The sequence below is a fragment of the Desmodus rotundus genome, chromosome 3 (assembly GCF_022682495.2).
Source record: "Desmodus rotundus isolate HL8 chromosome 3, HLdesRot8A.1, whole genome shotgun sequence".
NCBI classification, from domain to species: Eukaryota; Metazoa; Chordata; class Mammalia; order Chiroptera; family Phyllostomidae; genus Desmodus; species Desmodus rotundus.
This window is the reverse complement of record NC_071389.1, coordinates 175,416,990-175,444,778: the sequence shown is the minus strand read 5'-3', so window position 1 is coordinate 175,444,778 and position 27,789 is coordinate 175,416,990. Positions and strand designations below refer to the sequence as shown.

The 27,789-nt window shown below is 39.4% G+C and overlaps 1 protein-coding gene across 1 annotated transcript in view; it reads right to left on the bottom strand.

The window, feature by feature from the left end:
- GUCY2C (guanylate cyclase 2C) overlaps positions 1-27,789 on the bottom strand; it is a 65,087-nt gene that overhangs the window by 22,829 nt on the left and 14,469 nt on the right. Inside the window, exons 6-16 of the mRNA XM_045184322.3 lie at positions 27,138-27,234; positions 25,023-25,140; positions 23,121-23,256; positions 19,190-19,278; positions 15,863-15,974; positions 9,056-9,137; positions 6,033-6,138; positions 5,028-5,090; positions 4,360-4,431; positions 3,785-3,889; positions 1,088-1,174 (exon numbers count right to left, since the gene is read on the bottom strand). Coding sequence (XP_045040257.2) covers positions 1,088-1,174; positions 3,785-3,889; positions 4,360-4,431; positions 5,028-5,090; positions 6,033-6,138; positions 9,056-9,137; positions 15,863-15,974; positions 19,190-19,278; positions 23,121-23,256; positions 25,023-25,140; positions 27,138-27,234 — 1,067 coding nt within the window. The remainder of the gene's footprint in view (positions 1-1,087; positions 1,175-3,784; positions 3,890-4,359; positions 4,432-5,027; positions 5,091-6,032; positions 6,139-9,055; positions 9,138-15,862; positions 15,975-19,189; positions 19,279-23,120; positions 23,257-25,022; positions 25,141-27,137; positions 27,235-27,789) is intronic.

Here is a 27,789-nt window from a genome sequence, read left to right as displayed (position 1 = left end):
ATTTATTTTTAGACTGGGGGAAGGGAGGGAGAAAGAGAGGGTGAGAAACATCAATGTGTGGTTGCCTCTTGTGCGCCCCCTACTGGGGACCTGGTCTGCAACCCAGAACTGGGAATCAAACCAGCGACCCTTCGATTCACAGGCTGGCGCTCAATCCACTAAGGGACACCATCCAGGGCTAGTTTTAAAATCTATTTAGGTGACACAGTAAAAATCAATTGTCTAAAGATTCCTATTAAGTAGTTGTATATAATATAAAACAAAGGGTTGATCCTATTTTCTAAAAGTGTTCTCACCTACCACTTACTTGGTGTGTGAATTTGAGTATGTCTGGTCCTCTACCGCCTCAATTCAAACATACGTATAATAAGGCCTTGCTATTCAGGAGGGAAGGCAAGGCTAGGTTAGTTCTAAAATTTCATGGATTTTATTCTATTTCGAAAGGGGAAGCCTGTTTTTTGCTGGTGTGCTTCCCTCTGGTGGCCAGAGGTGTCATTGCAGAAACTGGTTTTCATCCTGGAACACAGGCGTGATGTGGCAAATGGGGTATCATACAACATTTTCCAAACTGATTCTGATCCTATGGGACTCTCAGGTGATTTAAGACTGTGTCAGATAGCTCACTCTTGGGACTGACTTTTCTTCATTCTCGAACGAGGCATTGGTTACTGGTATTCCCATATCTGGGAATATACATGTCCAAATTTATTACTGCCTCATGCAAGATGCTTGCCTGTCCTTAATATTTTCTCTTATAAAGCTGAAGATTCAGTTTTTCTCCCTGCAGCTTTATATGGTTTTGATTTCTAGCAACTCTATGAAAATGGGGGCCTCAAATCCAGAGTAGAAAGACTATAATAAGACGAATAATAAGAACCAGTATATATTCACATTTACTTGCACCAGGCCTTATGCAGAGTATATGAATTACTTCATAAATACTTACAATGACCCTGCAACGTAAGTACTATTTTTATTATCAATTTACAGATGAACAAACTGACACACAGAGAAGCTGAGTAGCTTGCTAGATCTGTTTTCCTATAGTTAATTTTCTAGATGTCTTCCATGTCTGTAGGCCTCTTACCTTTGCAATGTCATACAGGACAGAGATCTTAAACTCCCAGTCCATGAATGTACCGTCAGGGTAGGAAATTGTGTCATTTAAAACTTCCTGAACAGGAGAAAAAGGAAAGGAAGAAGATGAGTCGTCATAAGGAGGGATATTGTGGAGAGACTATTACAGGCAAATAATGACCTTCTACCCACGAGGTTCTGGGCTCAGGAGCAAATTGGAACTCCAGTGTCTTGGCTTTTCTGAACAGGTACAGGGCGGCGCAAAGTAGGTTACAGTTGTGAGTACATGAAACACAGAGTTTGTTCTTAATTCTTATTTATTAATTATTGTATTATTTTCTTCTTTTTTCTTTTTTTGGTCATCCCCCCCGCCCCCGCCCCACACGCACACAGCGGCATGCCTGCTATCTCCGAGTCTCGATTTTGCTTGTTACTTAATTTTGTTCATTAGATGCCACAGATGAGTGTGATCATATTCTCTGACTGGCTTTTGTCACTTAGCATAATGCTCTCCAGGTCCATCCATGCTGTTGCAAAGGATAAGATTTTCTTCATTTTAAATTATTGTATTATTTTCCGTATGAACAACTGTTAAATCTATTTTGCCCCACCCTGTATTTCTTTTCTTTCCCACTTAAGAAACGTGAGGTGGCTTTCATGAAAAAGACATGAGCAAGAGGTACCCATAGCACCCCAAATCCCGGTTCTTCCATCTGACAGGCGCAGGAGAGAGCAGATGAGCAGATGCCTGTGGTGATCCCGCATCACAAGTCACTGGGCCGCAGGCCCTGCCTCATCGAATTACACTAGTGCTCTTAAACATGGAGTTGCTGTGAGAGAATTCATTCACTGGGCTTGTGTTTTACTCAGATGATCAATTGCATCCATTGGCTTTATAGCTCTAAGTGTTTTTATTTGCAGTTTACTGAGTCCTCTGTCAATAAGTCAGAGTTCCTGGATTTTGTGTGAATTGTATGACTTAGAACTTTGAACTCACTATTGTAACATGGTGACGATTCTAACAAGATGATGGTTCTCAGCTAATAACTCTTCTTCATAGTAAAACTGTAATAACCTAACAATAGTTTCTTCTTTGGGGAAAAAACCCAATTGACCTTTAGGTTTAACTTAGGCACTGTACTAATAGTTTCCAGTGAAGGGTCCAAATCATAATTTATTTCAGATAAGGAGGGCTGGGCTATAAGTACCAGGCCACGTTAAGGGAGCTAAGTTATGAGTACATAGACTTTAAAGTAATTTTTTCCTTAGCACCTGATTTATATTTTGTTTATGTTTATTATCTCTTCCCCTCATGAACACGTAAACTCTGTGCTAATTTTTGTTCACTGATATCTCTGCAACGTCTCGTGCAGTGTCTGGCTTGGAATAAATATTTCTCTACATCCTCACCAGCACTTGTTGTTTGTTGATTTATTAATGATGGCCATTCTGATAGGTGTGAGGTTATATCTCATTGTGGTTTTAATTTGCGTCTCTCTGATGGCTAGTGATGTGAGCATTTTTTCATATGTCTCTGGGCCCTCTGTATGTCCTCCTTGGAGAAGAGTCTGTTCAGTTTCTTTGCTCTCAAAAACTACTATTCTTGCTTTTTTTTAATAGAAGCTTATTAAAAATTTAAAATTTCTAAGGGGTTAGTTTAAATTTTTTAAATTATTTTTAAACATTATTGAATTATGAGTATTTAGACCTTTTTGAGGCTGCTACTGCCCCCAGTCTTAAGATTCTAGCTTTGTTATGGGAGAGAATATTGAGGTTATACCAGGTCTAAAAATAGTCCAAAAGGCAGTCCAATAGACCACACATCCTGGTTTGCTTGAGGCCGTACAATTTCCTGCTGCTATTCCAACAATTATTATAGGGCCCCATTCACTCTCAAAGTATCCGGATATGGTCACCTACCCAAACATAGTTAAAAGGCCGAAAGCTGTCAAAACACATGCCCAGAAACTGCTCAAGGTGAGGTTCAAATATTTCAGTGCTCCTTGAAGCAACTCTCCCCAATTCCTTCCTTCTTTACCCGTTTGCCATTTAGTCCCATTTTGGCCTCACACCTGACTGTTTTTTTGTAAATGATTGTTTCTTGCAAATACCTGCCCTTCTGAACTATTTAATGACTTTACATTTCTACTTGGTGCTTGGTTCTTTTCAAGAAACTGGCTTAGTTCTGTCTTACTTTCTCTTTCTGCTTTGAACTTGCGCGGTCCGTGTACCTGACCCCGTTGGCAACACCTTGGCCATCCTCAGTCCCTTACAAGGGAGAGGATGGTGGGAATTTACACAGCTGCAGAACCAGGACTTATGAACAAGTTTCCTGATACTCATCTGGTGCTAACATAATGACCAGCCAATTTTCTTTTAACACAAATCAAGTAAATATGGAAGTAAAATAAGATAAATTTAGAAGTAACTGCTTAAATTCCCATGTCTGTTCTCTGTTTTTTCAAGCCTAGATTCCTGAATATTTATTACATTTTATTATTATTATTATTATTATTATTATTATTTTAGTAAAGATATAATAAGACTGATTGACACAATGAGTGATCCAGTTTGGTAACATGTGGACCCACCGACCTGATAACTCTCTGATATTATTCCACTGGGTGAACATCTAAAACTTCTACTAGATCTTTTATTTCCATGTGGTTGACCAGTTAGGAAATTGGAAATGACCACAGATCCTTACCCGGAGGGATCCTCTCTCACAGTACTCGATCACCCCAAAGATCATGTTGTCCAGCTTCACCGTCCCGTAGAACTTGGTTAGGTTGTAATAGTCCATCTGAAGCAACTAAGGTAACAATGTTTATTTACAAAGCAGGTCAGCCAGAAAGGAGCGCCAGAGAAAATATTACTATGCTAATAAAACGTGTTTCAGGTCTCCGGGAAGATGAATTGCTCTTCATGCACTGGAATGTGAGCACATTTCACTTTACATTTTGCATTGCATCTCACTGAACAGTCTCTCTTCTGTCTGCAAGGGGATGTGAATACAAACATTTGGCTACTCTCAAACAATATCAGAGCCATATTGTAGGACATGCTAGTCCTAGTCCAACATGTTGATCCCATCAAACATCACTCTTCAACATCTATTAGTAGAATTTTCAGTAGGAAGAAGGATAGTCTCCCACTTCTTGGCCTGAGGGCTTTCTTGTGGGCATCCCCAATAATGTCTTGGTTCCACCAGGGACCTCAGTGCTTAGGAAAAATGCAGTGAAGCTATTTCTCCCTTAAGGGTTTCAAGTAAGGGACACGTACCTTGTTCAATTCTATCTTCTGTTTCTCAGTGAAGTTGCCATCATTTTGCTTCAAATCCTTTAGAATCACTCTCTGCAAAGATCAATTGAATTAAGAAGATAATGTAACATGACTATTTATATGCATATTATAATATTTTATTTGTGTGACTATCTTCCCACTATACTGTAAGGTCTTGAGCGAAGTATCCAGTATTTTGTCGAGGTTTATGTCCCTGGTGCCTAGTACCTGGGATTTGAGAGGCTCAGGTTTGAACGTTTCCTTGAGAATGACTAAATGAAAGGAAGGAATTAAGGTTGGAAGGAGGAAGGGAAGGGGAGGGAAGGGAAGGGAAGGGAAGTAACAACAACCCCATATGGAATTGTCATATCCCACTGCGTGAGCCAAAATGTAATTCTGGGGCTGCCTGGACTGCTCTGCAACTCTTTTATTTTTCCTCTTGCTTTCTACACTCCACCCATCTTAAAAGTTCTGTGTGTTCTTTACTTTTCCCGGGATTGTGGGTTTGTAACCCTTGTAGCAGAGCCCTCCCATCCCTGTGAAAGGCTCCAAGAACAGCCCCAGGGGGCAACCTGGGCACCCGCCCCCACCTCAGCACTGCCACCACCAGAAGTGGCCCAGCCCATACCCCTAACTGAGAGTTCAGAGAAACAAGGGAGACGAGTCACCTTTTTGTCATATTTGCACTGTCGTAGTCCCTGAATGGTATCTCGTCTCCTGTCATCATCGATCTGGCACAGGAAAAAGCCAATTATTCCAGAAGCTTCATATCTTGTCCCATCCACTGCCAGTCAAAGGCTGAGAGGCTCTGCCAGGTAGGCTGTGTCTGTTGTTCACTCATAGTATGCTGGGCAGGCTCCCAGGAAAACTGTTATAATTGACTTGTGTTTCTCTCTCACAACTCGCCTTTCCTCTCCACAATATCTTCTTTCCAGGTACCTACCACTCATGCTTAACTCTGGGTCTTCCTCCCATCCTTTTAAGAATTCCACTGTCCCTCACTTTTGTTTTTTGTGGTCTACTTCAGCCAGAGATTTTCTTGCTTCTTTCTTCCCCTGCCCCTCCTATTGGGAATCATTGCCTGTAGCTACAGACAGTTGCTCTTGGGGAAACATGGCGTGCATTTAGGCTGCAAACCCATGGCTGAAAGCCCAAGCGGCAATGCAAGGGAGGACCCTGGGCTGGGTGTCTGAGGGGCAGCCCCACCAGCTCCGGGTGCAGCCTAGACTGCTGGATCATCTGCGTTGTCAGAAGCAGCTGGTCTGTGAATTTTTCTATGCCATTCCAAGATTTTTACATTTGACAATTAGTTTTAAAAGATAATAAATATTGAGATGCCCCCTCCAAACCCCCCGCCCCACCACACACACCCCTGCAGGCCAGATACAGCCCTTGGTCTGCCAGGCTTCTGGTGTAAAAGCCAAAGAAAGATTGAGAACTATTTCATATTTCAACTTAATACTCATGAAAACCTGTGATCTATTATAATATTGGTTAAAATTTCCCTCTTAGGGACATTTGAAACTGTGAATGAAATAACATCTAAATCCTGGATTCTGAAACAAATGATCCCTGACTGGCACGTTTTCTACCATGCTACCAATGTCTGGTCAAATACCTGGCATGTTGCACCAGCCCCAGGTAGAGTTCTTCGTCAGTGAGGGGCGCCTTACCTTCAGGCTAACTTGGTTCGTCTCATTGGTCTCCAGAGGATAGATATTTTCAGGAGGAATGTGGGACCATTTTTTCTGACGAAGCTCATTTTCTTTTTTATATTTTCTGTGAAAGGAATAGAACCAGTCAATAGATTTTTATCAGTATGCATGCCATTCAGCTTCTGAACACTGGGAGAAATGTAGAGCCTTGATTGGCTCAGGCAGACATGTGGTGAGTGAGGCTAGCCCAATTACAACTCCGTGTTCTCCAGTCTGGCGAGTGCTGGCGGTTAGTGAACTTGTAAGGATTTCTGATGGCCTTTTATATTCTTTTCTTTTTCTTTCTGTTTCACTTTCTCCGATCCTTCACTAATACAGCCCTTCATTATAATAAAGAATCTGTACTGATGACATGAAGAGTGGGGGCGGGGGAAGGAGAGAAAAAATTTAAAACTGATAACTTTAAAAGGCAAAAATATTCATTTTTAAACCACCAGAGAATATACCAGATTCCTAAATAAGCCAGTTCCTTTTATGCCTTTTTTAAATCTGTGCCTTTTAAAACATACGTATCAATAAAACACAAAAGCACAGAGACATTGTAACAACATGCATCCTAACATTCAAAATGTCAACGTTTTGTCATTGTTTTCCCCGGAGTATGGATGACATAGAATTCTGGAGTTGTAGGAGATGCTTGCTTTCGAGTTTACAGGTACCTCCCAACAGCTTCCCAAAGTAAACTCCCATCAGGAGAATTCCTGTTTCCTCCATTATTTCAACAACATTTAGTGTTGTCAAATGGTTTTTGACCATAATGATGTACGTGAAATGTTGCTTAATTGTTTTGCCCCTTATTTTCCTGATCACTTAAGAGATTATCTCTTCAAATATTTTCTAGCTATTTTATAGATTGTATTGAATTATAGAATTATTTATTCATAATTTTGTCTGCTTTCTTCATTGAATTGTTCTTTTCTTATTAACCTATGTGAGTTCCTTAGAGTCTGCATAACAAACCCATTGTCCTGTTACATGTTGCAGCAGCTTCCAGTTTGTTAATTCTAACTTTGTTTTATAAAAAGTTTTGATTTTATTATGTCCATGGGTATATTTTTTCTTTTATGACTTTTCATTTTTTTATCTTGACTGAGAACTACCTTCCTAGCCTGAGATCATAAGTCATTTTCTATTAATTTCTTCTCAACTTTGAGGTTTGAGTTTCACATTTAGGTCCTTATCTACTTAAAACCCCATAAAGAATTAACTCCATCTTTGTGTATAGTTTGAGGTAGCGTTTAATTTTTTTCACATTCAACATTCCAACTGCCCAACATCATTTCCCAAGTAACTTGTAATGTCACCTCTAAAATAACCCAAATTCTCATGCTTGCTTGTGTCTGATTCGAGAATCTTTATTCTTCTCTGTGGACCTATTTGTATGTCCATGAGTTTGCCTTTGCTTGTGGTCATTTGACAAACTCCTACTCACCTCAAGGTCATTCATGATGTCTTTTTAATGTCCCTTAGCAGAAATAATTATTCTCTTCCTATGCTTCCATCTAACTTTGAGTAACCCTCTATTAAATACATATAAAATAGGACATTATTGACCAATAATGATGACCCTAAGACCTGAAGGAAAGTAGGGTGACTATGAAAGCCTTGAAGACTCCCGGGCTTTCATCTCTATAACCCAAGAAACTCTTGGGCCTTAGCAGGGCCAACTGTCATTCATATTGAATTGCCATAAGTTGTTCGCTGCTTTTCTTGTATAGGCTGTTGTCATGGAAACTACAGGAGCAACATCTGTCTTCTAGATCTCTGCATGGACTACTGCTCTGGTTATTAGGAAGCCCTATCTCTCCCTCCCATGCTCAGAGAAAATAGAAAATGCCCATTTCCCCTTGTCACTGTCTCTTACCTTGTGATTCTCCCTTATCTTAAGCTAACCCCCATTTGGACTTGTTTCTAGGTCACATCTTTGCCCCTACTATTGACTGGTTTTACTCTCTCCAGATTTGGGTTTCTGCTCATCATAACTAAATGATCACCCCACACTGTAGATCATCTCCTGTATTTCCAAGCAACACCGAATTACAGGAGCCTTCAGACCAAAGAGAATAACCTACTTCATTTCCTGCAGAAAACTCCCACTGACATACAACAGGCTGGACTCTCACTATGAGAAGGTACACCGACAGAGACCAAAATGGGTGATGTGTAGAGGAGACTGTTGTCTCGTTTGCTTAGGAAATGGAGGTGATCCTGATAATGCATTAGGATAGAAAGTTTTGTGTATTTAACATACATAGACCAGGATGGCATGTGGTATTCATTCATTAATTTATATATTCAACACATACTTCTAAGTATAAACTATCTCTGGAGCTGTGCTAGGCACTTCACATGTCCAAGTCGAATAGAGCAATCATGGAATTGTTGGTCAGAAGGCCTGAATTTTAGTTTGGGCCCCACACACTACCCAGGGATGTGATTCCAGAATAGTCCTATGGCTTTCTGGGCCTCTCTTACCCCATGCAAACAGAAAGTTCGGAATAGATGATTTCTAAAGCCTCTTCCAGCCTGAACATCAATAAAGGGACTTGGAAACTTTCCACAATACACCAATAAAGCAGCAGAAGTAACTATTTCTACTTACAAAATGCCTATTATATGGTAGTTACTATCCACACTTCATTTCAACCCCTTAAACAGTTCAGAGGATGATACTGAAGCTAAGTAACATGCTTAAGTTGCTAAGTAATATGCTTAAGACCACCCAACTGGTAAGTCACAGAACTGGGATTTGAGTTCAGGTTTCTCTTACTCCATAGGCTATAATATGTCCACTCAATAATATTCTGCCCTTGATACCACCTTTGATGCGGAATGCCTTCATGATCTTACACCTGTTTAGAGATCTCTTTGTTAACATACATTATTGTCAATAGACATTGGCCCCCTCCCACCCTCCCTCCCTCCCTCCTTCCCTCCCTCTCTGAATGATGAGCATAGCAGGAGGGGGGGAGGGTAGGTACCTCAGCACCAGGAGAGCAATCAACATGATCAGGACCACAGTTCCGGTGAGAGTGAAGACTGCAATCATCAGGATCTGAGGTCCTGTCACAGAAAAGACGGTGAAAGGTGCATTAGTAAGGACTGTTGAAACGAGAATACGAGCATTCTAAATATTCCAGTTGTATAATGTGATTGGGGGAGGGGGAAATGGAGAGCCTTTCAAAAACTATTTATCTTCTCTTCATCTCTTCATTGATAATATAGGTCCTGGGGGTTGGTCTCAAGAAAACTATCTGGGATGTGCCCAGTGCAAGTGGTTTTTAATTTCAGCGATCCTTAAAGTCTGTATATCTCATTTCTTCCTTATGAGAATCACCAAATGGTATAAGACATAAAAGCTTCCAGCACACAAATAATTTTGTGGTGGAACTCTACCTGGTGTTCTTGAAACCAATATACGTAAGGAGAATTCAAAGAGGAAGACTGAGACAAGTATATTTTAATACAGAGCACAAATCAGAAAAAAAAAGGTAAACCAGTGCTGGAATATTAAATTACAGTGTTGCCTGCTGGTCCCTTCCAAGCTCTACTATCACTGAGGGAATTCAATGAAGAAGGTAAGCGATTTTATTTATGAGAACACTAGTATGTGGGTGGAGTTCTGTAGATGGTGTAATGTGAGAGACTCACAGAGAGTAAGTAGCATCCAGGAAAATGTGGATCCTCCCCAAAGAGATACTAAAGCAGAACCTGCGTATGCAGAGGAATAAGCTAGAGTGAGAAGGACAACAACAATATTAAACTACAGGAAACTCATGGTTCCTATAAGCCACGATGGGTCTCTATCAGACAAAGAAGCTAGTGGATTGAAGAAGAAAAAAATAGAATGGATTCCAAGCAATAGACAAGAGTGTGTAAGAAGCTGGAAGATAGTAGCAATATGGTGAAGGAGACATGCTGCTTCTTACAGCAAAAATAAAAGAGACCCAATCAGAAATTCTAGGAGAAAATGTTCAAGGAAGACTTAGTCTGAAAATGAAACAAAGTAAAATTTGACCGGAGTTTTGAGAATTTTTAATTTTGTAAAAAGTTCATTTTTTCTGGTATGTGTGTCACAAAGGGGAGACACTGGAGCTGCAGAGAAAGAAATGATATCATAGCATGCTCTTTACTTCATTTAAATATAATGATGAAACGTTTTCAACTTATAGGCAAATGGCAGATGGCTTCATTATGGTTACCAAATAAATATTATCAGTCCAGACAAATTACAGAAAAATACAGGAGAATTTTGGACCTGGGAAAGAGGTAGAAGAAAAAATAGGAACACTAACATCTTCATCTTACAAAGTTGGGAAGCAAGAAGTTTTATATATCATTGATTGAACAATACTTTAAGTTAATGCATATTAATTAAAATTACAAAGATACTCAAAAAACAAATTGACAAAAAGAGACCTAAATTGAGAAGAGGTTAGAGAAAAGCAGTATTAGTGAAGATGAATTAAGTCTTCATTTAACAATACAAGAAATAAATAGATAATATCTCAAGCTTATTAATCAAGAAATATACATATGGTATTTAGAAATATGTACACAAAGAACAAGAAGCATAAGTGACTGAGAGACCAGGGGTGTGAAGAGGCAGGACCAGGAACACTCACTCTCCATCATGAATATTTCGACTGTTGGATTTTATCATCATGTGCATGATTTTTTTTCTTCACTAAAAATATAACTAATGAAGGTGTCTCTGGAGAGATGAGAGATGCCAAGACCTCGTTATTAAAATAGCACCTCAACGCCCTCCTATTATTCTCTTTCATGACACCATAATATAGACCAGAGGGCACGGTCCATGTCCTTGTTCGTCTGGTTACCAGGGCCCGGTCACCCAGCACAAGACCTGGTCCTGGTAAGGTGTCAATTAAAAGATGGTTGAAGAAATAACTGAATAAAAACTGGGCCCCACTCAACTATCTGTCTGAGAAGAGGCAAGGACAAAGTGCCCAATGATAAAATATGTAAATAAGTTCATATTTTTAAAAAACTCTTGTGCTATATACTCATCCCACACATCACACATATTTTTAAATTTTTGTTTCATCACATTATGTACTTCCAATGAGCTAACCTTTTTTTTAATAGGCAGAGGGTTTAGCTTGGGCTTAATACTGTAACACCTTTCTCTAAGAGGTGAACTTGAAGGATTTATGCTTTGCTAATAGATGACTTTGCTTTTGCTTGTTATCTTGTTTTCTGCTAAGGGGAAACTTTTAGCAGTGAAAATGTGAGCCCTGGGTATCTATTCTCATCAGGGCAGAAAATAATTAATAGGTTGGCGTTGGAGTTGCATTGTGGGCACATCTGACTTTGGGGAATTCTGTTTATTACAATAAGTCACCATTTCTATCACCACCACCATTGCCACATCCGTCATCCTCATGCCTCCAGCCAGGAAACAAAAGCGAGTGTAAGACGTACACCTGACACTAACCTAATATTGAATGCCAACTGTAACTGAAAAGCAAAAAATTATTTAAAAAAACACCTTCGTACGCTATTACAGATTAAGGCTTGGTTCTTTTAAAATAAATTCTATGCTTATGTTTATTTTTAAAAAGTGCATACGAGAAATACGATTTCAACAGGGCAGGTGAGTCTACTCATCAGACTACTAGAATTGCACACCCTAGAGCGTGAGTGGGAAGGAATACATGGGGCTCCCATCTGTAGGGTCCTTGGCCCATCTAAATTCCTCTCCACTTCTCACAGTGCGAGCATCTCATTGCACTAAATATTACTATAGTATTTAAATACACTAAATACTAATTAAAACAGTATTCTAAATTTTATTTAAAAACTATTTGACAACTGGCAAATGAAATGTATTTTTACTCCATTTAAAAATTTGTTTAAAAAATATGCCCTGGCTGGTGCGGCTCAGTGGGTTGAGCACTGCCTGTGAACTGAAAGGTCACTAGTTTGACTCCCAGGGCACATGCCTGGGTTGTGGGCAGGACCCCAGCCTGTGAGAGGTAACTGATCAATGTTTCTCTCCATCTCTCTCTCCCTCCCCCTCTCTCCAAAAATAAATAAATAAATAAAAATAAAATTTGTTTAAAAATAAATTTTTCAATTACAGTTGACGTAAAATATTATATTAGTTTTAGGTGTATATCATAGTGATCAGACATTCACATAACTTACAAAGTGATCAGCTGGATAAGACTAGTACCTACCTGACACCACGCATAGTTATTACAATATTGCCTATATTCCCTAGGCTGTGCTTTACATCCCCGTGACTATTTTTTTAACTGGCAATTTGAAATTTTTAACTCAACAAACTTTTTAGTATTGCTCGTTAGGTAAGTTCCCAGGATCACACTAGTTCCAAGGTTAAGCTTCTGCTGCTTTCTGGTGGCTGCTGGGGTTATCACATTTTGTTAAACTGGATCATAATGAATGAAGGTCGAGTTTATAACCCCAAGGTTATATGACATAATAGTTGGAAGGAACCTTGTGATTGTTAAATCTCCTGGTTTAACAGAGGAAGGTAGTCATACTTAGAGAGTAAATTGACTAAAATTAACACTGTACAGATTATGCTGACTAAGAATGTATTTATAGTTATCTCCCTTCCTTCCTCCCTCCCTTCTTTTCTCCCTTTCTTCCTTCCTACCTTCCTTCCCTCCTTCCTTTCTTCCCTCCTTTATTCCCAAGGCATTGTGTTGGGACAAAATGGTATGAATAAAGAATGAACCCTACACATGGAGTGTATGGTATAAAAAGATGTGTAAACAAAAGTGTAATTATAAGTATTATGTAGAAGTCTGGCAAGATAAGTTCAAGATAAACACTCTCCTGACATGCTAACAAAAAGCTTAGGAAAGGTGAAATTCAAGTTAATTTTTTTTTAAAGATTTTATTTATCTTTTAGAGAGAGGGGAAAGGGAGGGAGAAAGAGAGGGAGAGAAACATCAATGTGTGGTTGCCTCTCATGCACACCCTACTAGGGACCTGGCCTGCAACCCAGGCATGTACCCTGACTAGGAATCAAACCTGCGACCCTTTAGTTCACAGGCTGGCGCTCAATCCACTGAGCCACACCAGCCAGGGCTCAAGTTAAGTATTAACGATAAGTGGTTGTTCTCCAGTTGTATGGGGTAGTGATAACTTTTAGTCAGAAAGAGAAGCATAAATAAAGGCACAAGGGCATGAAGTTGCAAGGCCCCTTCTTTAAGGAAGTAGGAGGAAGTTGAGAGAGTGGGGGAAGGAGATGAGGTAAAACAAAAAGTAAGGCTGGAGATGTAGGAAGATCGTGGAAATTTGTGGAGTAATAAGTCATTTGGACTTCAGCCTGTCGGTGAAGGGGAGCTGCCAGTTGAGGTGTTGGCAAGCATGCGGTAGCACGACTGGATTCAAGCGGTCACCCTGGTGGTGTGCTGGTTGGAGGGAAGATGGGCAGGAGGTGGGACCGAAGCCGGAAGTCTGTGGATGTTATTATAACCCAGAAGGCAGATGATGAAAGCTTGGATGAGAACAAAAACCTCATTCGTGTTGCCCATTGTGGTGTCCCAGGTGCTTAGAACACTGCCTGGCGTTAAGTGAATCTTTGCTGAATGAATAAAAACCCAGTGATGCTGCAATCTCCAGATGAAGTGTTGCTACCGAGTTGGCAGTTACTGGATGTGAATGTCTTGTCTGCATACTATTTGAACGATTGAGTTACTTTATTTATAAAGTTTAAAATTAAATGTAGTAATAGTTAAGTAACAAAAAACTCTGGGAAACCAAATTTTCTAGTTAACTCAGGATGAAGCGAAGTTGCCCAGGATGATGCAATGTCCCTGTCCTATAGAATCTAAATATTTAATGTGATCTCTTTTAGGTAAATGAGAGTTCTCTTAAAAATTACTTTTTGAATTCAGCACTTTACAAAGCACAGAATTACTGTTCAATACCCAAAACATCAAAAACTTTTTAAAGAAGTATATTAAAAATCCATACTTAACATTGTCACTGAAACTTATAATTATGGAGAAAGAAAAAATAATTTTAATTCAGAAAGTTTCAAAAGGAAGAAGTAGAAAGTTGCTGAAACCTGTGAGGAGAGAGATATTTTTCAGAAGTCAAGTCTGGTTTAAAACCTAGGAATCTTGAATTTGGTTCTAGACACCATCATCGACACCGTCATACACCTTGCTAAAGAAATCAACTTTAAAAATCAATAACAATAAATCTGAGGTCAGCTCTTGTTTAAAAGAGTGGGGTCCCCACTTTCCACCTTCCTCTTTGCTTTAGTCAACTGCTCACGCCTATTGAATAAAAACATAAGAATCATTTTTAACCAAATTTGACTTACTGAGCTTAAGAGAATTAGAAACATACTTATTATAGCTTTAACATAAGGAAACTCATCAAACCAACTGTTCAGAGCAACTTTTCAGAGTTTCTGGTGGGATAAAAATATTTCTAGTTAAAAAATTTAAATATTTATTTATTTTTTATTTTTTTATTCTCACCTGGGGACATTTTTCCATTACTTTTAGAGAGAGAGGAAAGAAGAGTGGAAGGGAGAGAGAGAAATATCGATGGGAGAGAGAAGCATCAACTCCCTGCCTCCTGCACGTGTCTGAACCGAGGATTGAACCTGCAACCCAGGCCAGTGTTCTGACTGGGACTCGGACCTTTCAACGAGTTTGCTCATTTCATGATGGGTGATTTAAGAGCACACCTGCCCACACCAGGCTGAGTGTTCAGCAGTTTTTGACCCAAAATGGCATGAACCCCATGCCCCATCCTCCCTATTCACCTGATCTCTCCCAGAGTGATTTTTTTTTTGTTTCCCTGGATGAAAATGTCCTCAAAGGGAAACGTTTTGCTGATGTGGAAGAGGTGAAACAAAAAATGGCAGAAGCACTACCAGGCATCAAAATCGAGGAGTTCAGAGACTGATGTGAGCGGTGGGAAGCACGTCTCACTAGGGGCACTGCATCAGATGGAGAGCACTCTGGCGGTGACTGACGTTTAAACGTGGAAGAATAAATACACAATTTTTTATAAATAAATTCCATTTGAGGGGAATCCCCTTGTATATCATAATTGTTAGTCATTTTATTAATGGTATTTCTACCTTTTTTCTTTTTGGCATCTTTAGGCATAAATATTTGTCCGAATGTACATTTTTTTTCTAAAAATAGATTAGGAACATGGAATCACTTAATATTCATTGTGATAAGCCTTGGCCAGCTCCATCCGGGACAGACTGCCCTGGCCCCGTCCAGAGATGGCCAGTGTTAGCAGCGGCACAGAAACCTGCGTGGGGGAAGGCTGGTCACGTGAGGGCTGTCCCTAACAGACCGGGCCTCATCTTAAGTAGGTCGGTAACCATCATTATAACCCACGTGTGTGTCCTATGAGGTGATGGGAGAGGCTTCACAGGCCCTGCTCACTGACCGCCTCTCCGCCTGAAAGATGTACTTTCTGAGTTTACTGCAGTACAGTATAAAAGGAGTAAGAATATATTTCATTTTTCCAGCTGTCAAACCTATTTTTCTACAGGATAATTTATGTCGGGGGAGGGTAGGACACATATTAAAGGTAGATATGCTAAGTTAGAGTAGAGATATTTTCAGTGTTTGATCATAACGGTAATATCATTCTTTGTGCGGAGAAGGAAAGTCCACATTTATAAACCTGGCAAATATAATTCAGACAATAAACAAAACAAAAAACACAGACCAAATGCATACACCATAAAGTTTACCCTCCTTATCAGAAAAACGATTTTAGGACGAGGAAATTCACTAAGGATATCTTACCCCGGTCCGGAACATCCTTAGGGAGTTTGTTGTGCTTCCAAATGAATGTGGGGCTCCTAGCTTCTGGTTTGGTTAGATTTTTGTGGGTGTCAAAGGATAAAAGAAGCTCATACTATGTCAGGGCATAAAACAGAAGAAGGATGAACAGAAAGAAAAGATTTTAGAACAACTTCTGATGACATTGACCATCCTGTCCAACAACATTCGAATTTCATAGTAACAGTTTTCAGTGAAACAAGACAATGTTAACCAGCCATGGGGCAGCTTGGGAAGATCCATTTATTGCTTCCTAGCCTGAATGTGGATTTAAGGTCCATGTGGGTCAGTTAGTTTTCTGTGTCGGTTTTTCATGACCATACACTACGTCAGCCCAATACAGGTTCTTTGGCTCTTAGAGAACGGGTTCAAGTCTTTCATTTTACAAGTGTTAAAATAGAGGCCAGGACATGAAAAGATGCTCATTGTCACTAATCATGAGAGAAATGCGAATATAAACCACAGTGAGTTATCACTTCATACCTGTCAGTTTGGCTATCATCAATAAATCTACAAACAAGTGTTGGTGAGGACGTGGAGAAAGGAGAACACTAGTGCACTGTTGGTGGGAAAACAGACTGGTGTGGCCACTGCGGAAAGCAGTATGGAGATAACTCAAAAAATTAAAAATAGAAATGCCTTACTACTCAGTGATTACACTTATGGGTATATATTTGAAGCAACACAAAACACTAATTCAAAAGAATATATGCACCCTTAGGTCCATTTCCAATAGCCAAGATGTAGAAGCAAGCCAAGTGCCCATCAATAGATGAGTGGATAAAGAAGCTTGGTACATATACATAATGAAATATTACTTGGCCACAAAAGAATGAAATCTTACCATTTGCATGGATGGACCTAGAGGGTATTATGCTAAGTGAAATTAGTCAGTCAGAGAAAGACAAATACTGTATGATTTCACTTATTTGTGGAATCTAATGAACAAAACAAACTAACAAAAAAAAAATAGAAACAGACTCATAGACACGGAGAACAGACTGATGGCTGCCAGAGGTGAGAAGGGTTGGGGGACTGGGTGAGAAAGGTGAAGGGATTAAGAAGTACTAATTGGTCGTCACAAATACCCACAGGGATGTAGAGTACAGCATAGGGAATAGAGTCAATAATATTGTCATAACTGTGTGTGGTGCCAGGTGGATATTTGAAATATCAGGGGGATCACTTTGCAAAGTATGTGACTGTCTAACCACTATGTGCTGTTCACCTGAAACTAAATACAAAATAATAATGAATGTAAACTGTAATTGAAAATAAAACTTAAAATGTAAAAAAAGTAAAAACAAAGTAGATGCTGGGAAATTAAATGGCTAGCTCCAAAGCACTTGGGAGTGAAGTATCGGTGTTTCCTACAATGTTAAGTTACTACAGAAAACGGTGTCTCAACAAAATGCACAACAGCTAAAACCCATTTTCCATTTTGGTACATGTCAAGGGCTCTGAAATAATTCTACATTTCTTAAGTTCTGTCCATAACCAAATTTTCAAATCTATCCTTTTCCTCTAATGTACTTTCTTATACACGATACTAGGTTTTTAAGATAAAAGGGCTTTTTTCCAAGTAATCTCACAATGGGAATATTATTGTATCCTTAAATTACCACTACACATATTGAATCAGCTTTTAAGAGAGATCTAAAAAGAGCACCTTTCTTTTTCTTTTTAAAAATATTTTATGTATTTATTTTAGAGAGAGGGAAGGGAGGGAGAAAGAGAGAGAGAGAAATATCAATCAGTTGTCTCTCTCATGCCCCCAACTGGGGACTAAGCCCAAAACTCAGTCATGGGCCCTGACTGGGAATCAAACCAGCGACCTTTCGGTTCATAGGCCGGCACTCAATCCACTGAGCCACACCAGCCAGGGCTAATAACCATCTTTCTAAATTCAGAACCATTCTCTTAAAACATTGTGGACAAAAGTTTTACATCCTCAAAAATATATTCTTAACTTGAGAGTAGAATCTATAATTGCATGTATGGAGGATAGGATATATCCTATATATTAGTATGGTACCTTGAATCTCTACTGGGATCTACTCTGGATATAGAATAATGTATCTATAGCCCTATATTTTGAAAATTGGCCCCTTGTTTCTCCATATGCATGTATTACAAAGCACAACTGGTGGCCTCAGATTACTGAAAAATTCAGCTAGATATGCCTTCAGAGAGAATAAGTGAACAGAACAACATCTTTTACTTTGAAGAACAGGCATTAGGCTGACATGGGATTTCACCACAAGTATCTGCCTCTCATCCCAGGGGCAAATAACTGAGAGGGGATTTTATCTGTCTCTGTTGTTACTACTAGTAACTGAAGTAAGTATTTCCATTGAATGAATGCTAACTACAGCATTATATTAAGGGTATAATATAGTAACTGAAAACTGAGGATTATGTTTCTGAAATAATGTTCCCAAATTTCTGGCTTAACCTTCTTTTCTCTAGCTTTCTACATTTTCCATTACTGATATCTTTTACAAAGCTGGAGGTATTTGTATATCTCCATGACAACATCGTAATGCTCACACTGGCAAATTACATAAGCATGAATAACTTTTTCTGTTCGAGTTTTAGTTATGTAAGGACCCAACCTCTTAAATACAATAACTTTCCACTGACCATTTAGTTGGCTCCAACTGTGGCCTCAAAGTTTGAGATGGGTACTACTTTGGGTGACACAAAGACATGTCTTTTGTTTTCAAATTAAATGCTTATCAGCCATCAGCCATGTGCCAGGTAAGAAGCTAAGCATTGGAGACACGTAGAGGGAAGACCCTCTCCCTTTCTGTGAAGAACCTACTACATTGGAGAGAAGAAAAGACACATAGAATGTGAATAAAAGCATAGCATTACAGGGCTGTTTATGTGTGTGAGAGGGATTGCACAGTGATTTTCATGGGAGTTCAGATGGAGAGAGCAGAAGATGTTTTACTGAAATCTTGGTTGTGGAAATGAATGAACAGTTCTTACAAGCGAACTGTCATCCTGTCACTGGTGTTCTATCGATAGTCTGCTCTTTATGTCAATGGGTTCTGGGTGGTGTTTTTTCATATAGTAGAGTAGATATTCTGAATAAAAAGCTATGTGCATCAGAATGCTTAAGAAATAATGCCCCAAGTGGAGCATAATTGTGAATCTGACATAAACTAACTTCCAGAGGTTATGTTTACATAACTTCTCTCATTCCTTCACTATTATTTGCCTCCCAAGTTATCCCTCGTCAGCCAATCACTTCAACCCGAGTTCATGATGAGAAGTCAGACATACTTTTTTGGTATCCACAGAGGTATACAGAAGCACCATACGATTATCGATATCCCCAACGTCGTCCAAAGTCACGTTGTCGCCTGTTAACCCTAGAGCAAAATCAAAAAGAGTTAGAGGCCTTTGTTAATTTACCGACTAAAAGACCAGTTAGATACTGACAGAGGGTATAAAATAGGTTCAAATTGCTCTATGTTACTGAAAAAATGACCTAAATGATCTAATCCAAGGGTATCTGGATTGGTTCTTGGCCCTGAGATTTCTGAAGAGTATTTTTATGAGAGATGTTTTTTTAGTTAGAAGGAAAAATCTTTTTCATTGCATTTAGGTGGGTGGGTGGCTAAATGTAATAGATTCCTCCTGCTTATTGGAGAGGAGTTTTGGCTAAGAATATTTACCAAACTGGTATCACAGTGTGTAGGTCACTGCATAATATACCTTAGAATATAAGAAGCTCACTATTCCTTCACTATCACTTACTGGTTAAAGACATTGAGAAAATTACATTCTCTGTGTCTCGGTTTCTCAGCTGTGAAATAATAGCAGAACAACAAATTTATGAAATGGCTGTTTAGGTAAAAAATATGATCAAATACCATAATTTCATGTAGTTCAACAAATGGTTAATATTTATTTTGTGTCTACTATACCAGGCTCTGTGCTAAGCATTTTACATGCATTTATCATTTTATTTTTCCTAAAATACTATGATATAGGAACTACGATCTCCATTTTATTGATGAGAAATCTGAGGTTAGAGATTTAAATACAATAACTTGCTCTGGGTTGTACAGCTGATAGGTGGCTAATTTAGGACGTAAATAAATGTCTCCTGGTTCTAAGCCTGTGTTAGCAGCTATTAAAATGCTTGACCAAGATCACAGACATGATAAAATTAATTAAGAATGCATATAGGAGGATTTTGAGAAGTAGGGAGCATCAGAAATGTATCCCCTCACCCAGATGACAAATGCACTGGGAGAATCTGTCTGGTGTAACTATTCTGGAACTGTGAATCTGAAGCCAATCAAAGGCTTGCAACTTCCAGGGGAAGGCTCAGATGGTAAATTGTGAATAATTTTGGTCCCCTTCAGCTCCTAGCACAGCAGCAGCTACTTATTCCCCCACCCCTCAGTCTGGGGGCAGACAGCTGTGTGTGTGTTGCTGGCGCAGCTCACACAGCTTGCAGGAGCCAGGGTGAGCAAGACAGAAAGACCCTGTCCTCTGAGTGCTGGGGATCTGTGCTCCGACTGCTGATCATTGCTTATGATCAGAAAGGTGCAAAGAGGCAGTGGCCATTATTGAGAACCCCACCCCTCTGCTGAGATGGCTTTCAGAGTGTGTAAAGTGTTGGTGTCCCTTCTCCCCCTTTGTTTATCTCCTTTTTCCCTTTGAGAGATAGACATTGATGAGTAGGACATTCAAGCAACGGTACATATGGGAAAATTAGAAAGTCACCAGACACGTCAAGGAGACAGAGACTCAGAAAATGACTGAGAATCTTTAAGTTTACTTCTCAGCACAGATACAGCCTACAACAATCAAAACAAAAGGCAAAAACATAAAAAATAGCAAACCCTGGGGAATGGGGATTCCCCAGGGGATAATTTCTCATTCCTCATGTGATTTCCAGAATTACCATGTTATTATATTCAAATGTCCAGGGTTTGATGCTAACAAAAAAATCACAAGGCACACAAAGAAATGGAAAATATGGCCCATTCAAAAGAAAATAATAAGATAACAGAACTGCCCTTGAAAAGTGGGTCTGCTAGACAAGGTTTTTTTTTTTTAAGATTTTTTAAAAATTTGTTTTATTTTTAGAGAGAGGGGAAGGGAGGGAGAAAGAGAAGGAGAGAAATATTAATGTGTGGTTGTCTCTCACATGGCTCCTACTGGGAACCCAGCCACAACCCAGGCATGTGCCCTGACTGGGAACTGAACCAGCAAACTCCTTGGTCTGCAGCCCACACTCAATCCACTGAGCTATACCAGCCAGGGCTAGACAAGGTTTTAAAACAACAATCCTAAAGATGCTCAAAGAACTTAAAGAAGACATGGGTAGAGTCAAGAAAGTGATGCATAAACAAAATGAAAATATCAATGAGGAAAAAGAAAATCTAAAAAAACAAAAATTCTGAAAGTGAAAAGTGCAATAACTGAAATGAAAAATTCAGTAGAGGGATTCTAAGGCAGATTTGAGCAGGCAGAACAAAGTATCAGCAAATATAAATATAGGGTGATGGCAATTATTGAGTCTGAGGAACAGAAAGAAAAAAGATTGAAGGAAACTGAACAGAACCTAAAGGACCTATAGAATATTATCACACAGACCAACATATGCATTGTGGAAGTCCTGGAACAAGAAGAGAGAGAGAAAGATATAAAAGAATATTGGAATTAATAATGTCCAAAAATTTGCCAAATTTGATCAAAGACAGGAATATAAACATCCAAGAAGCTCAAACTTCAAGTAAAATGAATTCAGAGACTCACATAAACTTAAATAAAATGAATTCAGATGCACATACCGAGATACATTATAATAAAACTGTCAAAAGGCAAAGAACATTTTGAAAGCAGTAAGAGAAGTGATTTGTCACATACAAAGGATACTTAATAAGATTTTTAGCTGATTTCTTAGAAACATTGAAGATCAGAAGACAGTGGGCTGATATATTCAATATACTAAAAGAAAAAAATATCAACTGGGAATCTTTTGTGACATATCACAACATGGACTGAACCTTGAGGACATTATGCTAAGTGAGATAAGACAGTCACAAAAGGAAAAATACTGTATGATTTCACTTATATGAGGTATGTAGAACACTTAAAATTAGAGACAAAAAGTAGAATGACAGTTCCCAGGGGGCAGAGGGAGAGGACAATGGGTAATTATTGTTTAATAACTGTAACATCTCAGTTGAACAGGGGAAAAGAGTTCTGGAAATGCATGGTGGTGATAGTTGCATAATGATATGAACAAACATAATGACACTGAACTACACTTGAACATGATGAAGATAGTACATTTTACACTATGTGTTCTACCACACTTTAAAAAATCTGGGAGACAAATGTACATTAAGTGCCTGGAAGAACTTGGGACACAGGAGAGTATGAATGAGACATTAACCCTCCCTGCTTCTTCGGGGGAGCAGAAGGGGTCTCTTCCTATTATTGTCCTGCACTATAGACAGCGAGGAAGCCCTCAAGCTTCAGGCTGGTTGTCTGCCACCCTCTGGAGCTAACAGAGGCCTCACCCTGCAGTATGAAAAAGGTTTTTCAGGGTAAGGACTTAAGGCAAGTTAGAGAAGTCAACTATCATTTGGCTTTTACTTAATATACATTAATCTGAAAAGAAATTTTTTCATAGTATCTGGATGAGATCTGGGAAATGAAAGGATTTCAATAGGAGCTTGTGTGGAAACGAAATGCTGATCCCTATAGTTCAGAAGGACATGTGTTGAGAAATTTGGGATGGTATCGTTATGAGAGGTTTTGATTAGAGGGGTAACAAGGGTCCCTGATCTCTGAGGGATAGAAGAAGAAAGATGGAAAGACCAAAATCCCACCACAAATATTTTTCTTTTTGCTAATCTCCAAGCACAGTTGGGACATCACAGCTCAAACACCTGTGATGAGTGTGTTCATACCTACAGGGCCTTAGCGAGGCGCTCTTTCTTTCATATTAAAAGATTCTGAAATTCTAAAGCATAAACTGGGGTTTAGTTATTGATAATAGCACCTCCAAAGTCTACACAATGATGTTTGCCTCCAATTAAGTCCAAAGGTATTTATCTATTGATTCATCTATTGCCAAAGCCTCTCTTTGTTTCCCCAAGTCCATCCACAAAGTCCGTATTGCTTCAGCTTTCTGTAGAAAGTGTTTGTTAAGTGTCGCTGTTGTTTGCTCTTAGGTGACCAGTACCTTTAAAAGTGATGTTCCTGAAAGCCTGAGCAAATTGGAGGGTGGCAACATCTTCTTTATTTTCAAGAAATATCTTTAGCATGTGTCCAAAGAGCAAAACTCCATTCACGTAGGCACGAGAAAAGTCATTCATTTCCTGAATGAGGGGGAAAAAGTTGTAATATGAGTTTCAAAAAAGAGATTCTGATCTTGAGCCTGGAGCAAAACGTGCCTGGGGTCAGCAAGGTAACTACAAAGGTAATTGAATATTAGGGGAATTGTAGAAATGGTATTACAGGAGAATTCTGGAAAATATTACTTGGGGTGGGATTCTTTACTATGCCTATGTCACAATTCTCTCTTCTCTTGGGATCAATGAACTGAGAACACTGCCTTTCAGGCAGTAACTAAAAACAGTTGTATTTCCTTCCTACAAGGACAAAATATTTCATTTCAATAGGGAAGGACAACATACAGCATTTGCATAATTCTTGAAATATTTAATCCAAAAATAATACTTGTGGTTTCATGTTTTCAATAAAGAGTAAGAGAAAACAACCATAAAATATCCCCCTGCCTCTGAGCATCCTGAATGGGGCAGGAGGAGTTTGATTGGACAATACCACCAGACTCGCTTTGAAGACAGTTCTGACTGGGTGTTGCTTCAGGCTACAGATGTCTGCCCGGGGGAATATAACGGACAGGGTCAGAACTCCCCTGCAGCGGCTGCATACTGGACTTCACAGAGTTCAGCTAGGGATTAAAGTTTCATGCCCCGCTGAGACCAAGTGAACTCTGTCAGCTTGGGTATTTTGGACAGCCCACCTGTGGAGAATCACACTTTTGCCAGAGCGGAGAACCTGTACAAGTGATACCTGAGTAGTATACCCTGAAGTATGCTACAAGATATCTAATAGAAAAAGGAAAAAATAAAACACCTCTCATTAGTTTCAGTATCTTTTGCTGAAATTATTTTATGAGATTAAAAAAACCTAGTTAAGACCCAGCCCCACCCAAAAGGAAATGTAGCCCCTAACGTTGGCAGGTTGTAAAACAGAGGGCTTAGAACTGCTAGTCTAGGAAAAACTGTGGCACTTCCAAAGGTATTCAACTCTCCTTGTAGAGCTCTTTGGGCCTGGCCTTTGCTCGCCCTTCCCCAAACTGTTCAGGGGCCTCAGAACGGCACCCTCCCTCCTCTTCCCACTCCAAACCTGCTCTCACTGTCTCGGAGGGTGGGTTACATCTGATGAATTTGAACACACTAAGGTGCAGTGACTGACCAAGCCCACTGTGGTGTTAGAGTCAGGGACCCTGCATTAGAATAAGGTGACTATGATTTGATGTCCAATTAGAGTGTATTTTTTGGGGGGGACAAATGCTGAACCAGATGGAATGCTGGGATAAGAAGCATAAACTAGGACGCTCGTGGACAAATGTAGACAATGGGTAACTTAATCACAATGGAGGACAACGGCTGAACTGAGGAATACAGGGGTAGGCACAAGTAGGTTTACAGTTGTGAGTACGCAAAACGGAGTTCATATTTGTATAATCATTTACTAATGATGGCATTTTCCATATGAACAACTGTAAGCCTACTTTTGCCAACCCCTGCATATATCTCTAAAAGTAGAATTTTGATACTGGTGCCAGCAGAAAGTTGCTTTAGGATTCAGGAAAACTTCATTTATTTGACATTTTAAATTTCTATCTCCCCTAAGTTAGCAAGGCTTCTTCTATTTTCCCACGCTGTCATTTGCACTCAGATGTTACAGAAGTGTGCACTCTTGTGCTGGTCCACAGCCGAGCACACTGACCCATAGGAAGAGTTTTAACAGCTCATCTTAGAATTTGAGTCCCAAACAGTGGAATAATATCTTCACCTTGACAAAGAAAACAACAGTATGTATATATGCAGCTTACCAGTAAGGGATCCTGGGTAAAAGACATATTTGAGTTGGGATTTTCAGGACCCAGTGTCAAAACAAGAACATTTTTCATATAGTCAGGGGCTGTGACATTGTCCCGGAAGTAGTTGTTACTGCAATAAAAGCACAACCTTTTCATGAAAATTAGGTTCCTTCAAAATTAGAGATGGACTTTCTACAATTCACACAAACTCTAAGATCAGCTTTGAAATAGTTTAAAGCATTTTCTTTTTTTCTGCAAAACTTTCTACCTTCTCCAGATAAACTGATTTTCTTCTACACCTGCTAGTTGAACAAGAGAACTTAGGCAGTTGTGTTTAACACACACAAAGGGAAAGGAAGCTCGGAAGATAGATACTACTCTTCTGGGCTCTGGACATGTGAGCTAGTGCTTGTTCTCAGGACTTACTGACCCTTGGTTTATACCTGGAACATTCTTTTCCTTAAGTGCCCATAATAATTTCGAGATGCTAAGATAAGATAGAAATTTTATGAATTAAAGTTACTTTTCAGATGGTGAAACAGAAGAATGGAAGAGCTAGACATTTTCTCTATCGCTGTAAACTTGCTGACATTTGCTTATTGGTCCTGTATCCTCAACTCCAGGAGCATGCTTGGCACGCCACGGGCTCTCAGTGATGTCTGAGATTGCACTGCCAATGGTACCTACGCTTCCTACTCACTTGAGTGTTTTAGTAGGCCAAGAATCTAACATGTTTGAGCTTCTGTAACTTGGTTACCCATGATTTAATATTCAAACAGTAGGTGAACATATCTCTGAACTGAGGACTGTGTTGAATATTTTGCTTGTATTGTCCCATCTAAAAGTACCCCTATAAAATGGGCATTTTTACTCACATTTTACAAATGAGCAGATTTAGTCTCAAAACCCAAGAGTCTAATGAACCAAAAGTGTCAACATTAGAATTTGAACTCAAGTTATGTCTAGTTTCAGGTGAATCTCATGGTTTTCCCAAAACATAGCCAGGTGTCCTTCGGGAATAGTGGCAAAGGATTGCCTACACTTTGGCAGTTGATTGAGGATTTGCTAAAAGCAAAATTACCCCAACTTGACTACAGCTTGAGGACTCCTTCCAGAGGGCAAAACAGTTACCCCAACAGTTATCAGTGTGAGTGTAGGAGTGAAATGTTGATAAGTTGCCCTCCTTCCTACCTTCCACAGCTAAAAAGTTAAATTGGTCGATCAAATTATCTACTTGAACAATTGTGTTCAAACAGGCCTGCATTTCCTATACTTAATTTCTGTTAACACTGGGAAAAGTATGTTTAGTGTGGGTGAAATGACTAGGCAAATATGGGAAAGAGTAACAGCTTCTGTTCTGAATACAGACAGGTAATGATTAATGACCCCGCCAGATAAGTGAAGTCGTGTGATCTGGCTGGCAGGGCAAAGAGCGCACAGCCACACCAGTGAACCCCTCTTTAAGCTTCATCTGACTCAGACGTAGCCTTGGCACAATTAGTTTGTGGGTTTCCACTTTAAAAAATGAGTGGTAAAATGAGGGATGTGATAAAAAGTGATTTCTGTTTTCTAGACTTTTCTCTCTTCAGTTCCAGAGAAATGCAGAGGAAAAGATCACCACCCATGACTATGCCGTAATAGGTAAAGAATAACTGTGTAAATCAAACTCATTTAACTGGAACTTTTTCATGTCAAAGGTGGCTGAAGGAAAGACAACCTAGGATCAAAGGCCATGAGCAATCGAAGGCACAGATATGGCACACAGTGCCATTATTATCAAAAATAATGTTTTTGGGTTATAAGTTGATTTATTACTGCCTGGGAAAAGACTTTTAAATCAGGTTGCTTACCAGGATGAATAGACAGGTGGGTTTAATGGACTTTCATGAAACTTTGCTATTTAGACATGATAATGATGTCAAAGGAATATATCTCTACTAAGGCCCTGATGAATTAAATAAGAACGAGGACATAATAAAAAGGGAGTGAAACACAGGCTAAACTATTCTCATCACATTGAACCCCATACGAAGCTGTGCTAAGCAAAGGAAAAGAGAATATGTCTTTTGGAAATCCTTGGAGTATTTCCTTTCTGAAAGAAAAAGTTCTTTCAAATATTATACCCACTTGAACAAGTCCACCAGGATAATGACTGTGTCTTCAGCCACTTCCCGGCCGCCCTGGAGGGAGTTGATGGTGTCTGGTGTACCACACACAATAATCACTGAAGGAGAGAGAGCAAGACAAGGAGAGAAATATGCGAGGGTCTGCACACAAACAGGGAGGGAACCCGGTGCCTGAATTTGAACCCAGTATGTCTGTGCTACATTATTTTAAGATTAACACCAATTCCTCAAATTACTACCTCTCTCTTTCTTACATTTAGAGTCAGTGTCAGAGTAGAGCTAAAGGGAATCTTAAGAAGAATGGTCTTGTCCATTCCTTTAAGTTTTATTGACTTAAGGAAACTGAAGCCTAAATACCAAGGGGTTAAACAACTAGTAGATGATGAAGATAGCTCCATAATTCAAGGGTTACGAATCTGGTTCAGTACCTATTCCATTGCACCAGGCTGGAGTCATTATAAAAACTATTTTCATTGGTAACTATTGCCATCTCACCTTTTGTAAAGTGGTTACAAAAGATATAGTATAAGTTAATGTGAGTATTTCTGAAGCTTTCCTCAGCGACTTTTCTTGTGGGCTTCGTAGCTTCCTGACTCAGAGCCCAGCCTTAGCGATCTCAGTGACAGAGTGCAATCTGGCCCAACAGTTGCAGC